Below are 18,778 nucleotides of genomic sequence, written 5' to 3' on the forward strand. Positions count from 1 at the left end.
ATATATATTTTAAGTCATAAAATCATTATGTGGAAGTTTTAAAAATGATTCCTTATGCAACATTGTCAGATACCTTAAATGTTTAAATTGTATACATGTTCCTTGTTATATAATTCGTTATCTAAATAGTATTTAAGCTGATTGTTATTATGTACGACACACCTTTTTTTGTAACAATTTTATTGAAAAATGATCCCAGTTTTATAATTTTTTTCTATATTCTATATTATAATAAATCGAAAACCTGTTTATCAATGTCAGATGATCTTGACCTTGAATAAAATCGTTAAGTCAATTTTTTTTTTCCATTTTTTCATTACTTGTCAGGATCAAATTCTTAATAACTAAAACTCGATACCTTCCTTTATATAAAATGATGACAATCCAAAAGATATATAGACATTTTTTTTCAAATAGTTTATGCTGAAATTACAATATAATAATACGAAAATGATAATTAGTATTAAATTATTTAAATCGCAAAAAGATCTAGATGTGAATTTTTTTTTAATTTTTAGAAAGAAAAAATATTTTTTCACGTGCCATCCTTATCCTATATGTAACGCATTTAGCCATATTTTTATATTAACATCGTAACTTTTTTTTAGAGAGCATAAAATAAAAGGAATTAAATTGTCTCACGTTTTACGTCCTATACGTCTTAGATTTTACTTCTTACGTTTTAGGTGTTATCACAAAAAAAACATGCGAACACAAAATTATCAGCGCGTTCATTAAAAAATAATTATTGTTTGCGGAAAAAAAATTATTCGAGAAAATTAAAAAAAAGTTTATACTAAAATTTTTATATTAAATAATTGAATTAAAATTGATACATTAAATAATTATATTACATTATAATTTAATATTATATAATAGAATAATTAAATTCTTTAAATAATTAAAATTCTTTTAATATGAGTATAGTTATTCACTAATTAAATTTTAGTGAAATAGTCACGTGATGTGAAGGTGGCGCTCCTGGTGTTCACTGTCAGTAATACTAAACACCGTAAGGGTCAAATGGCTTCTATTTCGTCGAAATAATTTTTTTTTTTTTCCTTTTACTAAAGATCTATAATTGTTGCTTATACATTCCAAGGGAACGATTTAGATGTTTTAGCATCATAATTGCAGAAAAAAGTTTACACACATATAGAATTTTTCTTTTCTTCATTGCACTCTATATGTTCGATCAATTTAACTCTTTACGATCCTGTTTACAATTTACGTCAGAATTACTATAAAGTAAGAGTGTATCGTACTTTTTCTTTCCTTCCTCTTATTCATTTAAAGTCAAGATATAGTAATTTCTAGGTCTGCTTTAAAAGGCGGTGCAGGAAATTGAAACCTTCCTCCATCTAGTTATCTTCTATATACGCAAGTCATTGCTGCATATCAATTTCCAAATAAACATAAACAAGAGAAGTAGTAAAATAATTTTGCAATTCCAAGTTAGTAAAAAAAAAAAAAAAAAATTTCAAAAATATTTTACACTCTCGTATAAATGAAAGCTTTAATTTTACTTTCATGATTTCTCTGAATGTCCTTTTTATTATAAATTCACGTAGAATTGACACGAGGGACTATAAAAAAACTGGTGTATACAAGTTTTATGACCTTGAATCAAAATAAAATTGTTCTAAATATGAATTTACGGGAATAAAGTAATTTTTAATCCTAGAAATCTTGATATGTATTTAATTTAAAATCTTCTTTGATTTCTTGAAAGTCTTTGTGATTTTTTGAATTATGTGCCAAATCAAATAACATAAGGGCGCACTCTCCCAAGTAGCACGTAATATTAAAATGTTCGCCTCATGGTAATATTACCGGTTAAGATTACTGTAATGTTACTGTAATATTACCGGTAATATTACCATGAGGCGGACAATTTTAATATTACTGCAAATATTACGTGCTACTTGGGTTAATTTTTCTAATATTTTTGTTTACGTGAAAAATTATTTTTTAGTTTGAGATTATGTTTAGTGAAAGAAGCAGATTAAATTTAAAATAAATTATTTTTCAAAAGTATCGAAATTCAAATAAATTATTTTCACAGCAAAATTTGTGTGCTTAAAACAAATCTCAGTTTCTGATAATAATATAGATAATTCCAAAAAAACATATCTAATCATGAAAACATTAAATATAATAATATTCATCAACTTTCAAAATCACGACCAATAGTAATAACAAATCGATGATAGCTTCAATATTTATGGTAGTTATAACTATATTTTGTTAGTAAAACCCACACATATACACATTCACAAACAGTACAAGAAATTACATGAAACTTAAAAAAAAAAAAAAAAAGTAAATAATCCGTTTTTCAATGTCCATGAATTCGTGGAAGTGCAACGAAATACCAATTCTTTGTACAACAAAGCATTATATTATCTCCATGACTTGGAACTTAATGGGTTAAGAGAAAGGAAACAATCTATTAGATATTCTTTTTTAGTATCCCTTATGCTTGACTCCAGCGTGAGAGAAAATCACGCATCGATAGCAACAATTTTTTTAAAAATCTTTTTCTACAAAATTAGTTTCTTATTCCTCCAAAAATATTCTTGTTCTAATATAATATTGAATAAATGTTTTCCAAAAGCTTTCATTTTCTTCTTTAAATATATTTAATAAAAAAAACTGGTTTCAAAATAAATAGTAAAAACTGATTCTGATTTTTTATTGACCTGCATGAGAGTGCGACAGAAAATTTGAATATTCAAATTTTCTGTCTCACTCACACCCGTGCGTTGCCATGGTAACCTGCAAGTAGGCAGGCAGCTAAAAAGGTGTGAGTGTGTCTTAAAAATCCAGATTAATGGCGCCAAATTTAAAATATAAATAAATTACAATATTTAATTAAATTAACATTGTCTTATAAAAATTGAAATGTTTCGAGTTTTTCTACTTGAATTTTTATTTTTATTTTTCATAATCATTATAATTTGGAAAAATAAAAATCAGATTAAACATATATAAATAGTCTGTATTTTGTTGCCAACAGAATAAACTTAAAATATCTTAAACTACAATTAAATAAACATAACCAAACATTTCACACTAATCTAATTTTTTTCTGTATTTCAATATTATTTCAAATTTATTTATATATTTTTGACTATTTATTTTTAATATTATTTTATCGGTGAAATTTTTACTGATTCAAATTTAAAAACTAGTTGAAAAACTACCATAATTATTATTAATTACATTATTAATAGTGATTAATAGCACGTTAAACAACACAACTCCCAATTAAAAGATAAGTTCATAATAATTTTATTATAATAATTAAAATGTAGTAAAACCATATATATGGTGTTATAACACCAAAGAATAATTAAACTCTCGTTACATATATACTAAAATAAAGATATCAAATAAGTAAATAACCCATAAATAATCGAAATATCCGGCATATTTTTTTATATAAAAATTTTTTTTTACAATAATTTTGAATAAAAATATCTTACATAAACTATATATATATATAGATAGATAAATTTATCGTCTATTAAAAAACATTATGGAAAATAGTGCGAAATTTTTTTTTCTAATTGAAAATTTTTTTTTTGAAAATATTCGACTTTTTGTAAAATAATAATTCAAAATTTTTGGTTTGAATTTTTACTTCTTGTACATGTGAGTACATATAAATTCCGTTGTACAGAAATTTTTCTTTCAATTATTACATTTATATATATATATATATATATATATATATATATATATATGTGTGTGTTCAAGAGAAATGAGAGAAAAACTAATGATTGTCTAATAAGGAAAAGACACCTGGTTTTACGTAAAATGACATAACATATACTAAATCGATTATATATGTGGTGCCTACTACTATATAGACATTCTGATGTTGTAAGTCAAGAATGCAGTTTGTTCAACAAATTTTTACATGCTTTAAAATAAAAAAAATTATATTTTATACTTATTTGGTGAATTAAAAGTACAATTTAATTATATTATGGAAACAATTATTAAATTAAAAAATAATCTGTTTTTAAAAAATGTTATCGACCTCGGTTGACGGTCAATTATTTTTCTCTCATTGTTTGCATCAAATTTTTAAAAAGTTCACATAAGAACACACAATTTCAAAAAAAAAAAAAAAACTTTTAGAATTTAATGCCTAATCAAAAGCGTTAATGTTATAACGATATGTTGGAATTGTATGGGTCACCCACTGTAGGTAACAAATTCTAATATTGAAAAAAAATAAAAAATAAATATAATGAAAGCAAAACAAAAAACAAAATGCACTAAAAAGACAAACGAAAAAAAGGAAATTACAGTGTCCACATAAAGTAATTTTGCAGTATTATGTTCCGTAATGACGTAATTATTCATAATAATTTATGGAATGATTTTGCAAAGCGCAACGACCTAAAGAGTTTGTAATGATAGATTTTATGATTCTTTTAGTACATATATTATATATGTATAATGTAACTCTTGGAACAATGTAGTTTTCTGTTGTAACGATCATGAAAAGAATCGTTTTTCATTTTATTTTATTAAATATGGTCGTTACCAACAGTTCCCCAAAATTTAAATGGTCCCGCGGTATATGCAAAAATAATCCGCCAGACGGCGTAAGTCAACCGCATTTCGAGCAGACGAAAAAACCACGTTTTTGTCGTCGCCAAAAAAAGGACCAGAGCGAAGCGATCCGTCGCACGAAACACATATTATATCGCGGTTTATAATTTAACTCTTTAGTTTGTGTATTGTAGAGATTGGACTATTTCAAAATTAATAAATATATATTCTGTTTAATTAATATTGTGGCTTAGTTGTGTGCATTCTCTTGGATAATTTCCATACCACGGATAGCAGGTCAATTTGTCTATTCAACTACAACAATAGCGTCATTTCTTGGTAAGTTCAGTCGACATTACTCTTCTCGTTCATTTCAAACTTGCTTGCCTGCGGAATCGCTCATTGTTGCTGCTGCTGTAGATGCACCCACATGTTTGGAACCACGTGGGAATTTTCTTTGTGAAAATTGTGCCTCCCGGACGAGTCGAACCCTTAAATTTCTCATTTTATTAAATCTCGATTTTGGTTGTCACATTTATGGCGCCCAACGTAATTTTTCTTTTTTACATTACCGAATCACAAAGAAGGTTCCTACACCAAAAGTGCTTTTAACGCTTATACGTATATAATCTACGAAAATTTTCCTTTATATACTATGTACAATCGCTTTCGCTCTCACGGCTATATTCGAAAAAATAATCATGCCTAATTGCTTTTGCCTAACATTATGCTAGCTTGCTTCTGCTTTTATTATTATTATTAATATAAAAATTGAAATATTTATTAACCAATATAAAATTTATCGACAATTTTGTCTACTATGGGTGATATCCGCGTTTAAAAAAAATTTTTTTTTTTTCTTTACACTATAGTGGCACACAAGCCACTACATAGAGCGAATCTCCAGGTCCAAAACACAGCTGTGTTTACATTAGTAACTTGGCCCTGTCTCTTATCACAAGTCGTCTTTTCCAATATAATTCCTCAAATATTTTTTCATTATTTAAAAATATTTGAATTTTAATAAATTAAAATAAAAATCTTTCATAAAAATTTTTTTTTAATCAAATAAAATAAATAATGAAAATTTGAGAATAAAATTTAATTTAATTAAATAAAACGCAAAATTCCTTTTTTTTCCTTTTCCCCCCTCCCTTTATCCATGAAAGGATAGAAACGAAGAAGGAAAATAACTAAGAGAAGAATTTTCTCCTTTTCTGCGAATCTACCACGATTACCGGCATAAAGGAAAAATTTCTTTTTCCTGAATTTCGCGAAAATTTTTTTTGTTGTCTAGTCATCTACCACAATTTTCCGCGTACCTCTCAATTGATTTTTTTTTAAATAATATAAATTAAATCAAAAACTTATCTTACATAATTATACTTTTCTCTCACAATAAACAACGTCTACAAATTTACCGCGGCTACCCGCGTAATTTCCAATTAATAAAAACAAAAATTTTAATTAAAAAAAAAAAAAAAAAAATGAACTCAAAACAAGAAAATAAAAAATAATAGTAGACATGACAAAAAAAGACAACAGAAAAACGACTAACGATAGACCTCTAACACGCTCTCAAATTCAATCAAAAAACAAAATGTATCGAACACCCCCTCACCAGGAAACAAGTCAAGGTTCTTCCTTACAAGAGAACCAAGAGGGCGACGCTGCGGCCCTTCCTTCGCCTAACAATGTGCCCGGTGAAACACAAGGCGCTTTTTCAACAGCGCCAATCACCTCTGCCGAAACATTGCAAAGCGCTTCAGGTTCCCTTCTCGCCCCTCCCAATACTGGAACTATCTCTAAAATATTGTTCACAGCACGCCGCGGTAGACCGTCAAAATCAAAAAAAACCCCAGTTAGTCACACCCAAATAAAACAAGTTTTCCAACAATTAGAAATATCTAATACAAATCAAATTAACCAAAACAATCAATTTAAAGCACATATGCAACAAATGTTCGAACGACATCTTGAAGAATCAAGGCAGCAAACATTATTGTCACAAACGGAAAACCGTCGAGAATTAAATTCGTTAAGAAAAGAAACGACCACCGCGATAAATGAACTCGCGCAAAAATTTTTCGATTTACAGACAAGACAAGCGCAATCTCCCTGGCATGATTCACGATGGGAATCCATTGATAGGCCGTATCTTTCTTCCGGAGGAGGCCCTCCGCAACTTACGTCACTACCCCCCACCATACCAACAACCACGGTAACAACAACGCGCCCAACAACAAGCACAGCGTCGGGTACAAGACCAGTTACAACAACCAGCCCCTCCCTACTGAACTTCGATACCCCTTCTCTTGGAACATCTTTCCCCTCTCGTACCATCCGATTCGACAATCAGCCAAATTATTTGGGACAAACATCTACATCGTTTGTCCCCGCGGTTATACAACCACCACGGGCACCACCGGTTAACACCATTGCCCCACCCCAACCAGCCCCCAGGAATACAGTACCCAATTTACATAAGATTATTAAATCTTGGGAACTGAAATTCCCTGGCAAACTGGATGCTGACGAATTCTTGAATGAATTCGAACAAAAACTAACCGCATCCGCCATTAACCCAGATGACGCGTTAGCAACGTTATCGCAAGTCTTCTCAGACACCGCGTATACTTGGTTCGCGACCTTCCGAACGACTTGGCGAACGTGGGCTGAATTCTCAGCCAAATTCCGGAAAACCTTCAGTGACGCAAATGACGACCAACAATTAACCAATAAAATTCAACGCGCGGTTCAACAAGAAAATGAAACCGGTATAGAGTTCGTCATCCGAGTAAGCGCACTGTATAATAAATTACAGGAAAAAATCCCAGAGAAAAATCAACTCGATAAAATTTATTCTGCTCTCCACTCCGAATTGATCTTACAATTCGACCGCGATAGTTTCACCACTTACGACGGTCTTATAGATAAAATTCGGAAATACGCGGAGAAAATTGCAACTATGCAAATTGCAAATAAATTAAGAGAAATCGATTCCAAAAAACCTCGTAATACACGCGGTAAAAATCAGTTAAATGCGATTGAAACTCAATCGCCACCTGCTGATCAGGAACCACAACCCCCCGCGTCTCCGGAATCTAAAAAAGAAAATAAACCAAAACAAAATGCAAACAAAAAGGTAACAAAAAGCCAACCGGAAACTAACTTAAATAAAATAGAAATTTACAAAAAACAATTTAATACACTTAAACAAAAAATATACGGCGAAAAAACAAATAATGATAATTCAAAACCCGACAGCGAAAAAAACAAAAAGCAGACCCCCTCTACCCCACCGCCAACCCGTAGATCGCGCCGACGCTCTACTTCTGAATCTTCACGCTCCTCTCGCTCTGCTTCGTCGCAAAGAGGGGGGGAGACACGTAGATCGTCCGCACGTAAAGGTAGGGACCGTGACGATAAGTCACATAAGAAAGACGGTCGCTACAATAACTATCGCGGCAGGGGTGGTTATAATAACCGCGGTCGTGGCGGTAATTGGAATGGTTATGGTCGAGGTTACTACCATAACAACGGTTATTACCAGAACCATCCGCAATTTCCGCCTAATTACCAACCAAATTGTCAAGGTAACACTCACGGGATGCATCCCCCTCCAGGGCCACATTTACCCCCGAGTCCTTATGAGCAACAATGGTATGGCAATTACAGCCACGATTTTCCACCATTCGGTCAAAACTCGCCTAACTCATCGTCAAAAAACGACAAGGATGCCAGGAGAGAATAGATCTCCCTGGCGAAAAATCAATTAACGATAACGATAAATACGGACAAATAAATACGGACAAAAATTTGATTAGAATTAACAATCCATCTAACCACGATACAGTTGACATAAACGCAATTCCGAGTAACAGTCACACTGCTCGGAATCCAAAGCATATTCCCCGAAATGCATTAACGCTTAATCAAGCGTATGCGGGTTGGGAATATACTAGTGACTCTGAAAGCAGCTATGACCTTGAAAATTACTCTGATTCTGAAACGGAGTACACAGACTCAAGCGTCGAATCCCCCTCCCCTGACTCAACACAGTCAGCTGGAGCAGGCATATCCTCGCTCACGTCTCTACCCTTGAGTAAGCCAGCAATAGGCATATTAGCCGCGACTGGTAAATACAAGCGCCTCGTATACAAAGGGCCGGCATTGCCCTTTCCGTCTCAAACGCGTAATAATATCACTACATTGATAAAAATAGGCGGTAAAGAATATAAAGGTCTTCTCGACACAGGTAGCGATCGCACCTTCATGTCTGGAGAATTATATGACCAATTAAAAGAATTCACGAGAGGTGAACCAGTTCTCGACGAAATAACGCGCGCCGGCGTCCAGCTCGCCCAACGCGATCACGTGGCCGCCCCCCGTTGTTCCGCGAAATTTAACATTCAAATAAATGATTGTACCGGCGAATTTTGGTTTACAGTCCTCGATGGACTCACAACCCCCATAATTCTCGGAATGGACCTCATAACCACGTGGAAGGTCGTTATAGACACCACCCGCGGTAATTGGTCCATCAATGGGTCTAAAGTACAAAGCCCCATAGGTCCAACCTCTTGTTCGTACAGCGGCCTAAATTCAGTTCAATTAATCGAATTAACGAATGAACAACGGAAAACTCTCGATGAATTTATAAACAAAAAATTATCTAATTTCACCGCGTCTACCGGAGTTACCGATTTAACAACACATGTTATCGAATTAATCGATCCAACACCGTTTAAGTTAAAACCGTACCGACGTAGCGCGGAAGCAAATAAAATTATTAACGACCAAATTGACAAATATTTAGAAAAAAAATTTATAAAGAAAAGTAATGGTCGCTTTGCCAGTCCGGTCGTATTAACATATCGTAAAGACGGTAGACCCAGAGTCTGTATGGACTACCGTAAATTAAATAAAAATACAAAAAAATCAGCATATCCGTTACCACGTATGGATACAATTTTGGATGCTCTCTCTGAGGCAAATATAATTAGTACTATAGACCTCACAGACGCATTCCACCATATTCCGATACACCCGGATTCACAAGAATATACAGGCTTTGTAGTGCCAGGACGCGGTCAATTCGAATGGGTCCGGATGCCCTTTGGTCTTACCAATGCACCGGCCACCTTTCAAGCATTGACCGACCGTCTTAAAGAAAAATTTATCAAACATATCCGCGATAACCATTTACCGGAAAGGTTCATCGACCAGGTTCACGCATATTTAGATGATTGGATAATCATCTCGCGGACATTTGAGGAGCATACCCTGTTATTGGACATAGTGCTCAATATCTTACAGGATGCTGGACTCTCGATTAACAGAGAGAAATCTCATTTCGCGAAGTCCTCCGTCGAATATCTAGGATTTCTTTTAGATAAAGATGGCCTCAAACCGAACCCAAAACGGATAGAACCGATTCTCGAGCGCCCGACTCCGCGGAACCGTAAAGAATTACGGCAATTCAACGGTTCCGTAAATTGGTACCACCGACACTTACGCAATATTGCAAAGGTGCAAGGGCCACTAAATAAATTAGCTAGCCCGAAAGTACCCTGGAATTGGACCGTGGAACACGAGAAATCATTTCAAGAAGTTAAGAATTCTCTAAAAAATGCTTTAACCTTAGTCGCACCGCGACCCGAATTACCTTTCTTCCTTTACACAGATGCAAGCGATACTGGCATCGGTGCAATTTTAACACAAAAAGACGGAGACCACGAATACCTTATCACGTGCTTAAGCAGACCTTTAAGGGGTGCGGAATTGAATTATACCACCACCGAAAAGGAATGCTTAGCCGTAATTTTCGCGGTTAAGAAACTCCGCTGCTATCTTGAAGCCACAGAGTTCACGGTGATAACCGATCACTCTAGCTTAATTTGGCTACAAGGAGTCAAAGATCCTCGAGGTAGACTTGCGCGGTGGGCTTTAGAGCTATCCGCCAATCAGGTTAAAATTGAACACCGTAAAGGTACCACGAACGAAGCTCCGGACACACTCTCTCGTCTTTACGAAAATATCTCGGAAGACACGCCCCTAGCGCAGTCAAACTTAGTCCGCAGCAAATCATGGTATGAAGAAATGGTAGAACGCGTACAAACCACACCCACACGGTACGAAAGATATAGACTCGACTCAAGTAATACACTGTATTACTATAAGCCTAATCTAATCAAAGAAAGTATCGGTGACAATAACGCGTGGAAAAAAGTATTAAAAGAAGACGAGATTATCCCAATAATAAAAGAATACCACGATTCTCCGCAATCGGCACACCAGGGAATTAGTAAAACGTATCATGCGATACTTAACCTACACTATTGGCCCGGTATGCGTGAGGATATAAAACGGTACATTAATGAATGCGAAATATGTCTCAAATGCAAACCTAAGAATACACCTCCGCAAGGTTTAATGTATCCGCGGAAACTGAAAGAACCATGGGAAATCGTGTCCCTCGACATCATGGGCCCCCTCCCACGGTCAAAATCCGGTAAACGCTACGTACTAGTTTGCGAAGATACGTATACCCGGTTTATAGATTGCTTTCCACTGCCCAAAGCGGATGGACCAAAAATCGTCAGAGCTCTAAACACCCTCGTAAATCGATGGGGAACTCCGCGAATTTTTATAACCGATAACGGGACGGAATTCGTCAACCGCAATATCACAAATTTTATGCGTAAAGTCGGTTCCGAGCAACGTACAACCCCGGTATACCACCCGCAATCAAATCCAGTAGAACGCGTAAACCGCAATTTAAAAACAATGATTGCCAGCCTTCTAGGCACTGATCACCGCGAATGGGATATTCTCTTAGAAGAGATACAATTCGCTTATAATAATACTGTACACTCTTCGTTAGGAGTATCACCCGCGTACTTTAACCACCTCCGTGAGCTAAGACGCACCGGTAAACAATCACCCGACGTTAACGATGACTTAATGACTACAGACGAAACTTCTAACGATTGGCTCGAACGAGCAAAACATATAGAGGCACTCCGTGCGAAAATCGAGGTAGAAATGACCAAAGCTGATAAGAGACACGGTAAGAATTATAATAAAAATCGAAAAGTCCCAGTAGGTTTTGCGCTTGGAGATTTCGTATTTTACCCTAACAATGTCTTGTCCAACGCTGCTCGTAATTATAGCTCCAAACTGGCACCGCGTTACAAAGGGCCAGCCGTGATAATAGAAAAATTATCACCCATGGTAGTCGTCATTGGCGATAAACAAGGCATGAAAATTGGCAAATATCATGTCAACGATCTTAAACCAGCACGAAAGAACCTTCGATCGCGAAACATAATGTAAATTTCTTCCAGATCGGTTAACATGTCGACTCCATGCAGTTCGTACGCCGGCAGCATCAACAACACGGACATACCAATCCTGTGCCTGAATGATGTTTCAGATCCTTCCCAAAGAGGGGATACACCACTAGACATTTCGGTGGAAACCTCTGGCCTGGTAGCCTTGAGGCGTGAACATTTCGAGGGGCTACTTTCAAAACAGCAAGCCCTAATGAAAACAGTCGCAGAACAAAGTGATACAATCCGTTCGTTACGCCGTCAGGTCGACGCGGGTAAGGCAACACAGAGTCGAGACAATACATCGAGCGATATTACTGACTTATATCGCAAGCTGCTCGATTCCGTACAAAGGGAGCGCGAATTATCTAACTCCCTAGTTGCAGCCCAGAAGGAGTTGGCCGAATACAAGGTAGAGAACAAATCAATGAAGGCGGACCTTGAGTCGTACGATTACGACTACAAAAGTCTATCCAACGATTATACCGCGGTCGAAATACTGAATAAGAGATTCAAAGAGCTCTTTTCCAAAAAGATGTCGGAAGTCTTCCTTGCCCAGGCGGAACTACGGGAGCCGAGACTACGCCCGAAAGCATCCGAGGGGTGCCTAAACTGCGGTCAACAGGGTCACAGTTTCAGATTGTGCAAGCAGCCGTACACAGGGAAGTACTGCCAAAAGTGCGCCATCGAAGGGTTCTCCACGGCAGACTGCCCATGGCCCCATTATGCCATGGTCAGATACCAGGTTCCGGAAAGTAACCGATGCAAGCATTGCTGGAGACCGCGAAACTTGCCTGACGTCAATTGTTACGAGTGTAGAAGACGTTTAATCTCTTCTAACACCTTCGCGCGGAATAAGACTGCCCAGGAATTGGAGAGCAGACCAGTCCCAAAAGCTCATAACAATCCACAACCATCCAGTAGCCAAGGTGCCATAAAAAAACAGAAAGCGCTACCAGCTCCATCCAAAGGACCTCTTTCCATAGAAACCGCGGTTGTAAAACTGCCAGATAAATCGGACGCTGTAACTGTCAGCGAAACGCTCAAGGCCGAGGTCCGTACTAAAGAGACCTCAGAGGAATCCCCAAGGTCAGCCCTATCCCCATTCGACTCCGACAACGACAACGCGGAATATTGGGAAACACTCACCGAAGTGATTCATCTTGGGATCAAGAAGGAAAAAAAAAATGATCTGTGATCCGCGGTCTGTTCATTCGTCGAACTCAAAAAAAAAAAAACACTTTTCTATATTTTGTTTAAAATTTTTCAAATTTATCTTCGCGCCGTTGCGCTGTTCATCATTTCATTTCTATATGCTAATTGTTATATTTCCGCGCCGTTGCGCTATTCAATTATCTACCTCAATGTTAGACACTATATTTCTGCGCCGTTGCGCTACGAAGAACCTTTTCTATTTTTAATTTACTTTTTATGTTTTGAATATTATTGACAAACAGTTAAAAAAAAAAAAAAAAAAAAAAAAAAAAATTTTTTTTTCTTATTCGTTCTAGTGTATACTACTTAAACAAGTAACTAGTTAGACCAAAGAAAGTCTATATTTTTCTACTGTTTTGTATAAATAAAATAATTAAAATGAGATCTTCTGCCTCTGACTTTTATATCCTTCTTTCAGGCGTTATATTACACACACAACTAAGCTTCTCTAGTAACTGATTAGTCGCGTACAAGCAGCTATGAGCGATTCCCGTTATTTCTATTATTTTCACTTGTTTTTATTACTAATGTTTAACAATGTTTCAAATTACCATTTTTCATTTCATACAGGCAAGTGGGTATGAGACGAGATCGTCATCTACTAGAGATGATCGGCTGAACAGTTGAACTGTTAGTAACGACAATTTAGAAGGGGGGAGTTGTAACGATCATGAAAAGAATCGTTTTTCATTTTATTTTATTAAATATGGTCGTTACCAACAGTTCCCCAAAATTTAAATGGTCCCGCGGTATATGCAAAAATAATCCGCCAGACGGCGTAAGTCAACCGCATTTCGAGCAGACGAAAAAACCACGTTTTTGTCGTCGCCAAAAAAAGGACCAGAGCGAAGCGATCCGTCGCACGAAACACATATTATATCGCGGTTTATAATTTAACTCTTTAGTTTGTGTATTGTAGAGATTGGACTATTTCAAAATTAATAAATATATATTCTGTTTAATTAATATTGTGGCTTAGTTGTGTGCATTCTCTTGGATAATTTCCATACCACGGATAGCAGGTCAATTTGTCTATTCAACTACAACAATAGCGTCATTTCTTGGTAAGTTCAGTCGACATTACTCTTCTCGTTCATTTTAAACTTGCTTGCCTGCGGAATCGCTCATTGTTGCTGCTGCTGTAGATGCACCCACATGTTTGGAACCACGTGGGAATTTTCTTTGTGAAAATTGTGCCTCCCGGACGAGTCGAACCCTTAAATTTCTCATTTTATTAAATCTCGATTTTGGTTGTCACACTGTATTCACTGGGCATATGCTTCAAGTGATTAAATTATTATTTGACAATTATAAATTTTGAGACATATTTTGTACCTTTACTATATTCACAAATATTTTCATAAATTTCCATATGAAATGTTTTTCAACATTTATATAATAAAAATTAAAATTTTTAGTGACAAAAAAATTTTTAATTTAGATACAAATCTTTTTTGAAAATTTATTACTATTTTTGATAATAAAAAAAAATATACTTTCACTAGCAACATTTTTGATTTCAAAATGTTTGGTTTCCATTATCCCCATTCGCCATTTGTCATAATTCTCGTCAACTACCGCAACCTGCTCTAGTGAAAATGTAGTGACATTATAGTAACTTTTAATTTTAACAATAAAGTCACTAAATTTTCACTAGAGCAGGGTGCGGTAGTTGACGAGAATTATGACAAATATTTTCTTGGTACATAGTATGTATTCTAAATGCTAAGAATATATTCTAATTTTAAGAATATTACACACTGAATTGAAGTATAAAATATTCTAAAACAGATGCCAAATATATATTCTAAATTTCAGAATATTATTTTTCGCTTCATATAATTTTAGCTTTGCAACTCTTTTTCTATATATGTATATATGAATGAAATAAAGCTCATTGATTGACAAAACGAGAAAAGTATCAATAACATTGAAGGTGGAGTTCCCTCGACAGGAGAAATAAGCATCATGGGAAAATAATTGTCGCAATAATTCATTTGCATCATCCATTACAACGGTATTATGTTTAGTTAGCTTTCATGCGGGTGTATTGATGCTATATAATAAAGTGTTAGTTCTGGCAAGCGCCGAGAGACAACACATCACGCAAATCAATTGAGAAATCTCTCACGAAACAAAACAAAAAAATAAATAAATAAAAACAGAAAATTGTAAAAACTATCGATTGCTTTCTACGCATCGTCTTCAATTTGAACTTTTCATTGCGCTCTTGTTCATTCTCCCAATAAGACATACACATAGAGAGAAAATCAAATGGCGTCGTGTACCTCCTTTTCGCAAATCGTAGGCGCAATTACAAGTATATACTAACAACTGCAACATGTTCTTTCTTCTCAAGAGTTTCCGTTGCAGTTTCATTTGGTTTCATCATCTCTCTCTCTCTCTGTATAATCTTACGCCGCAGAGCCATTTTATCGCTCTTCTATAGTATCGTATGGATACCTTAATTTACCGCACATAAAGTAAGCAAATTTTCATTTGGAAATTCATTCTCTCTCCCTCTTTCTAAAAGTCTTTTGTTCATTAAATAAACTCCCGCATCTTTCAATATATAGCCATTGCAAACACAATAAGAAAAATCGCATATTAAGAGGAATATTACACTTTTTGAAAGCTTCCAAAATAATCTTCTCAAAACGAGAATATTCACGCGAAAAAATCTTCACCTTGAACAGCGATAAGTTTCTCTGAAACAGCGATATATTTCTCTAGAATAGCGAAAACTTTCGCTGTTTTAGTGAAACATATTGTTGTTCCAGGTGAAGATTTTTTTTGCGTATACACTGAAAAAAGGAATTGGTTGGTATTTAAGCAACCAAAATTTTTTTGTTGAATCAACAAAATTTTAATTGTCTCAATCAAAACTTGTTTCACACCACCAAAATTAGAAAAAAATGATTTTTGTTGTCCTAACTAAAGTTTGATTGGGACAGCAAAAATTTTGGTTGCTTAAATACCAACCAAACGTTTGTACCAAACCCTTTTTTCAGTGTACTCCTCACATTTGATTCTTTTTTTTTTAAACCTTGTGAAGAAAAGGAATAGCATTTTCCTCTTCGATTAAGAGTTATTTTTCCCCCTGTTATCAGATTATTATTTTATCAAAACAAGAATTATTACATTATTTCCTCTTAAAATAAAACTTTTTCCTATTAACGACAGGTTTACTCTTATTTTGAGAGGAAAAATAGCAGAAAAGGAAGTTTTTCTTTTTAATTTAGAGGATATGTTTAACCACTCAAGTCATCCTCTGAAAACAAGACTTTTCTTTTAAACGCGAATTTACTCTTATTTTGAAAGTAAAATTTACTGAAAACTTAAATTAGAATTTTTCTTCTCTATTAGAAAATTCCACTTAGCCTTTCACGTTATTTTCTCAAAACGGAAATTTTTTCTATTAAAAACAGGATTACTCTTACTTTGAGAGGAAAATTTTTTATAAAACTTAGTTAAGCGTTTTCCTCTTCGCTAAAGAATTTCTATTTCATCCTTCAGATTATCCTCTGATAATAAGAATTTTCTCTCTAAAACTTGGATTTATTCTTAATTTGAGAGGAAAAATACCGGACAACTTAGTTTAGCGTTTTCAATTTCGATATTAAGAGTTTGCGTTTAGCCTTTCAGGCAACTCTCTTAAAATCAAAATTTTCCTTGTCAACATTGGCTATACTCTTTTCTTGAGAGGAAAAATAGAAAAAAAGATATTTTTACGTTATCCTTATAAATTTAGAGTTTCTGTTTAACCTTTCACTTTTTTCTCTAAAAACAAGAATTTAATTTTAAACGCGGATGTAGTTTTATTTTGAGAGAAAAAGTATATCAGAAAATGTATTTAAGCGTTTTTAACTTCGATTATGAGTTTGCATTTAGCTCCTCAGGTAAATCTTAAAACAATAAGAATTTTCTTTTAAACGCGGATTTATTCTTATTTTGAGAAGAAAAGTAACTGAAAACTGAATTTATATAATTTTCCTCTTCAATGATGAGTTTCCGCTTAGTCATTAATATTATCATCTTAAAATAAGAATTTTTCCTATTAACGATGGTGTACTCTTATTTTGAGTGGAAAACTAGCAGAAATGGCAATTTTATGTTTTCCTTTTAAATTTATAGTATCTGTTAAACCTCTTTGGTTATCCTCTGAAAACAAGAATTTTCTTTAAAACCCGTATTTATTCTTATTTTAAGAGGAAAATTATCAGAAAACTTAAATTTCCATTTTCCTCTTGAATTAAGATTTTCCTTTAAGTTTATCACATTATTTTTTCCAGAAAAGAATTTTTCCTTTTAAGGTAAATTTTACTCTTAATTTGAAAAGAAAAATAACGGAAAGAATAGTTTAACTCATTTCTTTTCCGAAAACAATTTTTGTTTAGCCTCTCACGTTATCCTTTAAAAACAAAAATTTTTTTTATTCAAAGCTCATTTTATTATTATACTATTTTGAATAAGAAACAAGTAAGAAATAAATTTTTATCATTAGAAATAGAAAATTTGCAGTGCAAATAAATGTGAGTAACATATATATATATATATATATATATAAACTATTAATAGAAAGAAATTTTATTCTGAATGTAAATTTTCCTGAATGAAAGAGCAATGATTCATATGATTTCAATTACCCACCAAGGGAATATCATATTAATTTCAACACATAAATAAATATATGCAAAAACTCGTCTAAACTTCATTTAAATAATTTCTTACAAATTTGCATTTCATTATAATTTACATACGTATAAACTATATACCATATTAACAATAGAAGAATTAAAGGAAATGTTTTTTTTTTTAGAAACTTGAAAAAATTTCTAAAAAAAGAAATATAATTCATTTATAAATTAAGTATATATATAAATATTTTTTTTATCGCATTAAAAACTTTTTATAAAATGAAACGAGTTTATAATAATATTTATAAAATTTCACTCGAGCAAAATTTGCTTTTCTCATGTAAATTACGAGAGATTTTAATGTAAAATCAGAAATTTCTTTTCTATTAATTTCCATTGGCAAAAATATTGTCTCGCATGAATTTAATATATATGTATTAGCTGCTACATGTGTAATTATTAATTTAGAAATGTGTCGAATCTATATATATATATATATATATATGAAAATGAAAGATGTTTAGCGCGGCATAATAAAGTCAATGTCTTCTAATGATTATGTTTTATGATTCAGCCCGTGAGAGATTCTGAATTCAATAAAGTTATATCTATAGATGAAGAAATCGCGCTCTAGAGATGAAAGACCACTTTCTCTTATATATATATATATAAGTATATATATATATATATATATATATATATACGAGCAGTAAGTGTCCAATATATACCGCGAGTATTAAATTTTCTGCACGTCCGACAAATGTCCGTAACTACGTGTATATTTAACATAATCATATTAAATTTAACATAATCATCAGAAATTGACTACTGGTACTATAGATACTGCCAACGAGTACTTAAAAAAAAACAACTCGACTCATTTTTTTAATTCGTTATGAAAATTAATTAGTGCACAACTTCAAAATGGTCCCAATTGAAATCAAATATATTAAATATATAATTTGATTATATTGCAGTTTAAGATTTTAATTTTAATATAATGACAGCGACTGAAAATGTTTA

The 18,778-nt window shown here is 33.5% G+C and overlaps 2 protein-coding genes across 6 annotated transcripts in view; one reads left to right on the plus strand and one right to left on the minus strand.

Moving 5' to 3' along the window:
• Window positions 1-18,778, minus strand: part of LOC127285909 (uncharacterized) — a 179,451-nt gene that overhangs the window by 93,375 nt on the left and 67,298 nt on the right. Inside the window, exon 4 of one of the 5 annotated variants that reach the window (XR_007843678.1) lies at window positions 17,046-17,279. The exons of the other annotated variants lie outside the window; for them this stretch is intronic. The gene's annotated coding sequence lies outside the window, so the exon portion shown is untranslated. Of the gene's footprint in view, window positions 1-17,045; window positions 17,280-18,778 lie in introns of those variants that run through there. 5 annotated transcript variants of the gene reach the window in all.
• On the plus strand, window positions 3,820-13,929 carry LOC127285921 (uncharacterized). Its single transcript, XM_051312142.1, has 2 exons — window positions 3,820-4,908; window positions 11,919-13,929. Exon 2 carries the CDS (start codon window positions 11,929-11,931, stop codon window positions 13,099-13,101), a length of 1,173 nt encoding a protein of 390 aa, XP_051168099.1. The 5' UTR covers window positions 3,820-4,908; window positions 11,919-11,928; the 3' UTR covers window positions 13,102-13,929.

Source organism: Leptopilina boulardi, unplaced genomic scaffold (assembly GCF_019393585.1).
Source record: "Leptopilina boulardi isolate dan_hultmark-lab unplaced genomic scaffold, ZJU_Lbou_2.1 LbouV2_342, whole genome shotgun sequence".
NCBI classification, from domain to species: Eukaryota; Metazoa; Arthropoda; class Insecta; order Hymenoptera; family Figitidae; genus Leptopilina; species Leptopilina boulardi.

Bases quoted from the DNA above. Each gene is read 5' to 3' on its own strand.
- LOC127285921 (XM_051312142.1), top strand. From the start codon at position 11,929: ATGTCGACTCCATGCAGTTCGTACGCCGGCAGCATCAACAACACGGAC.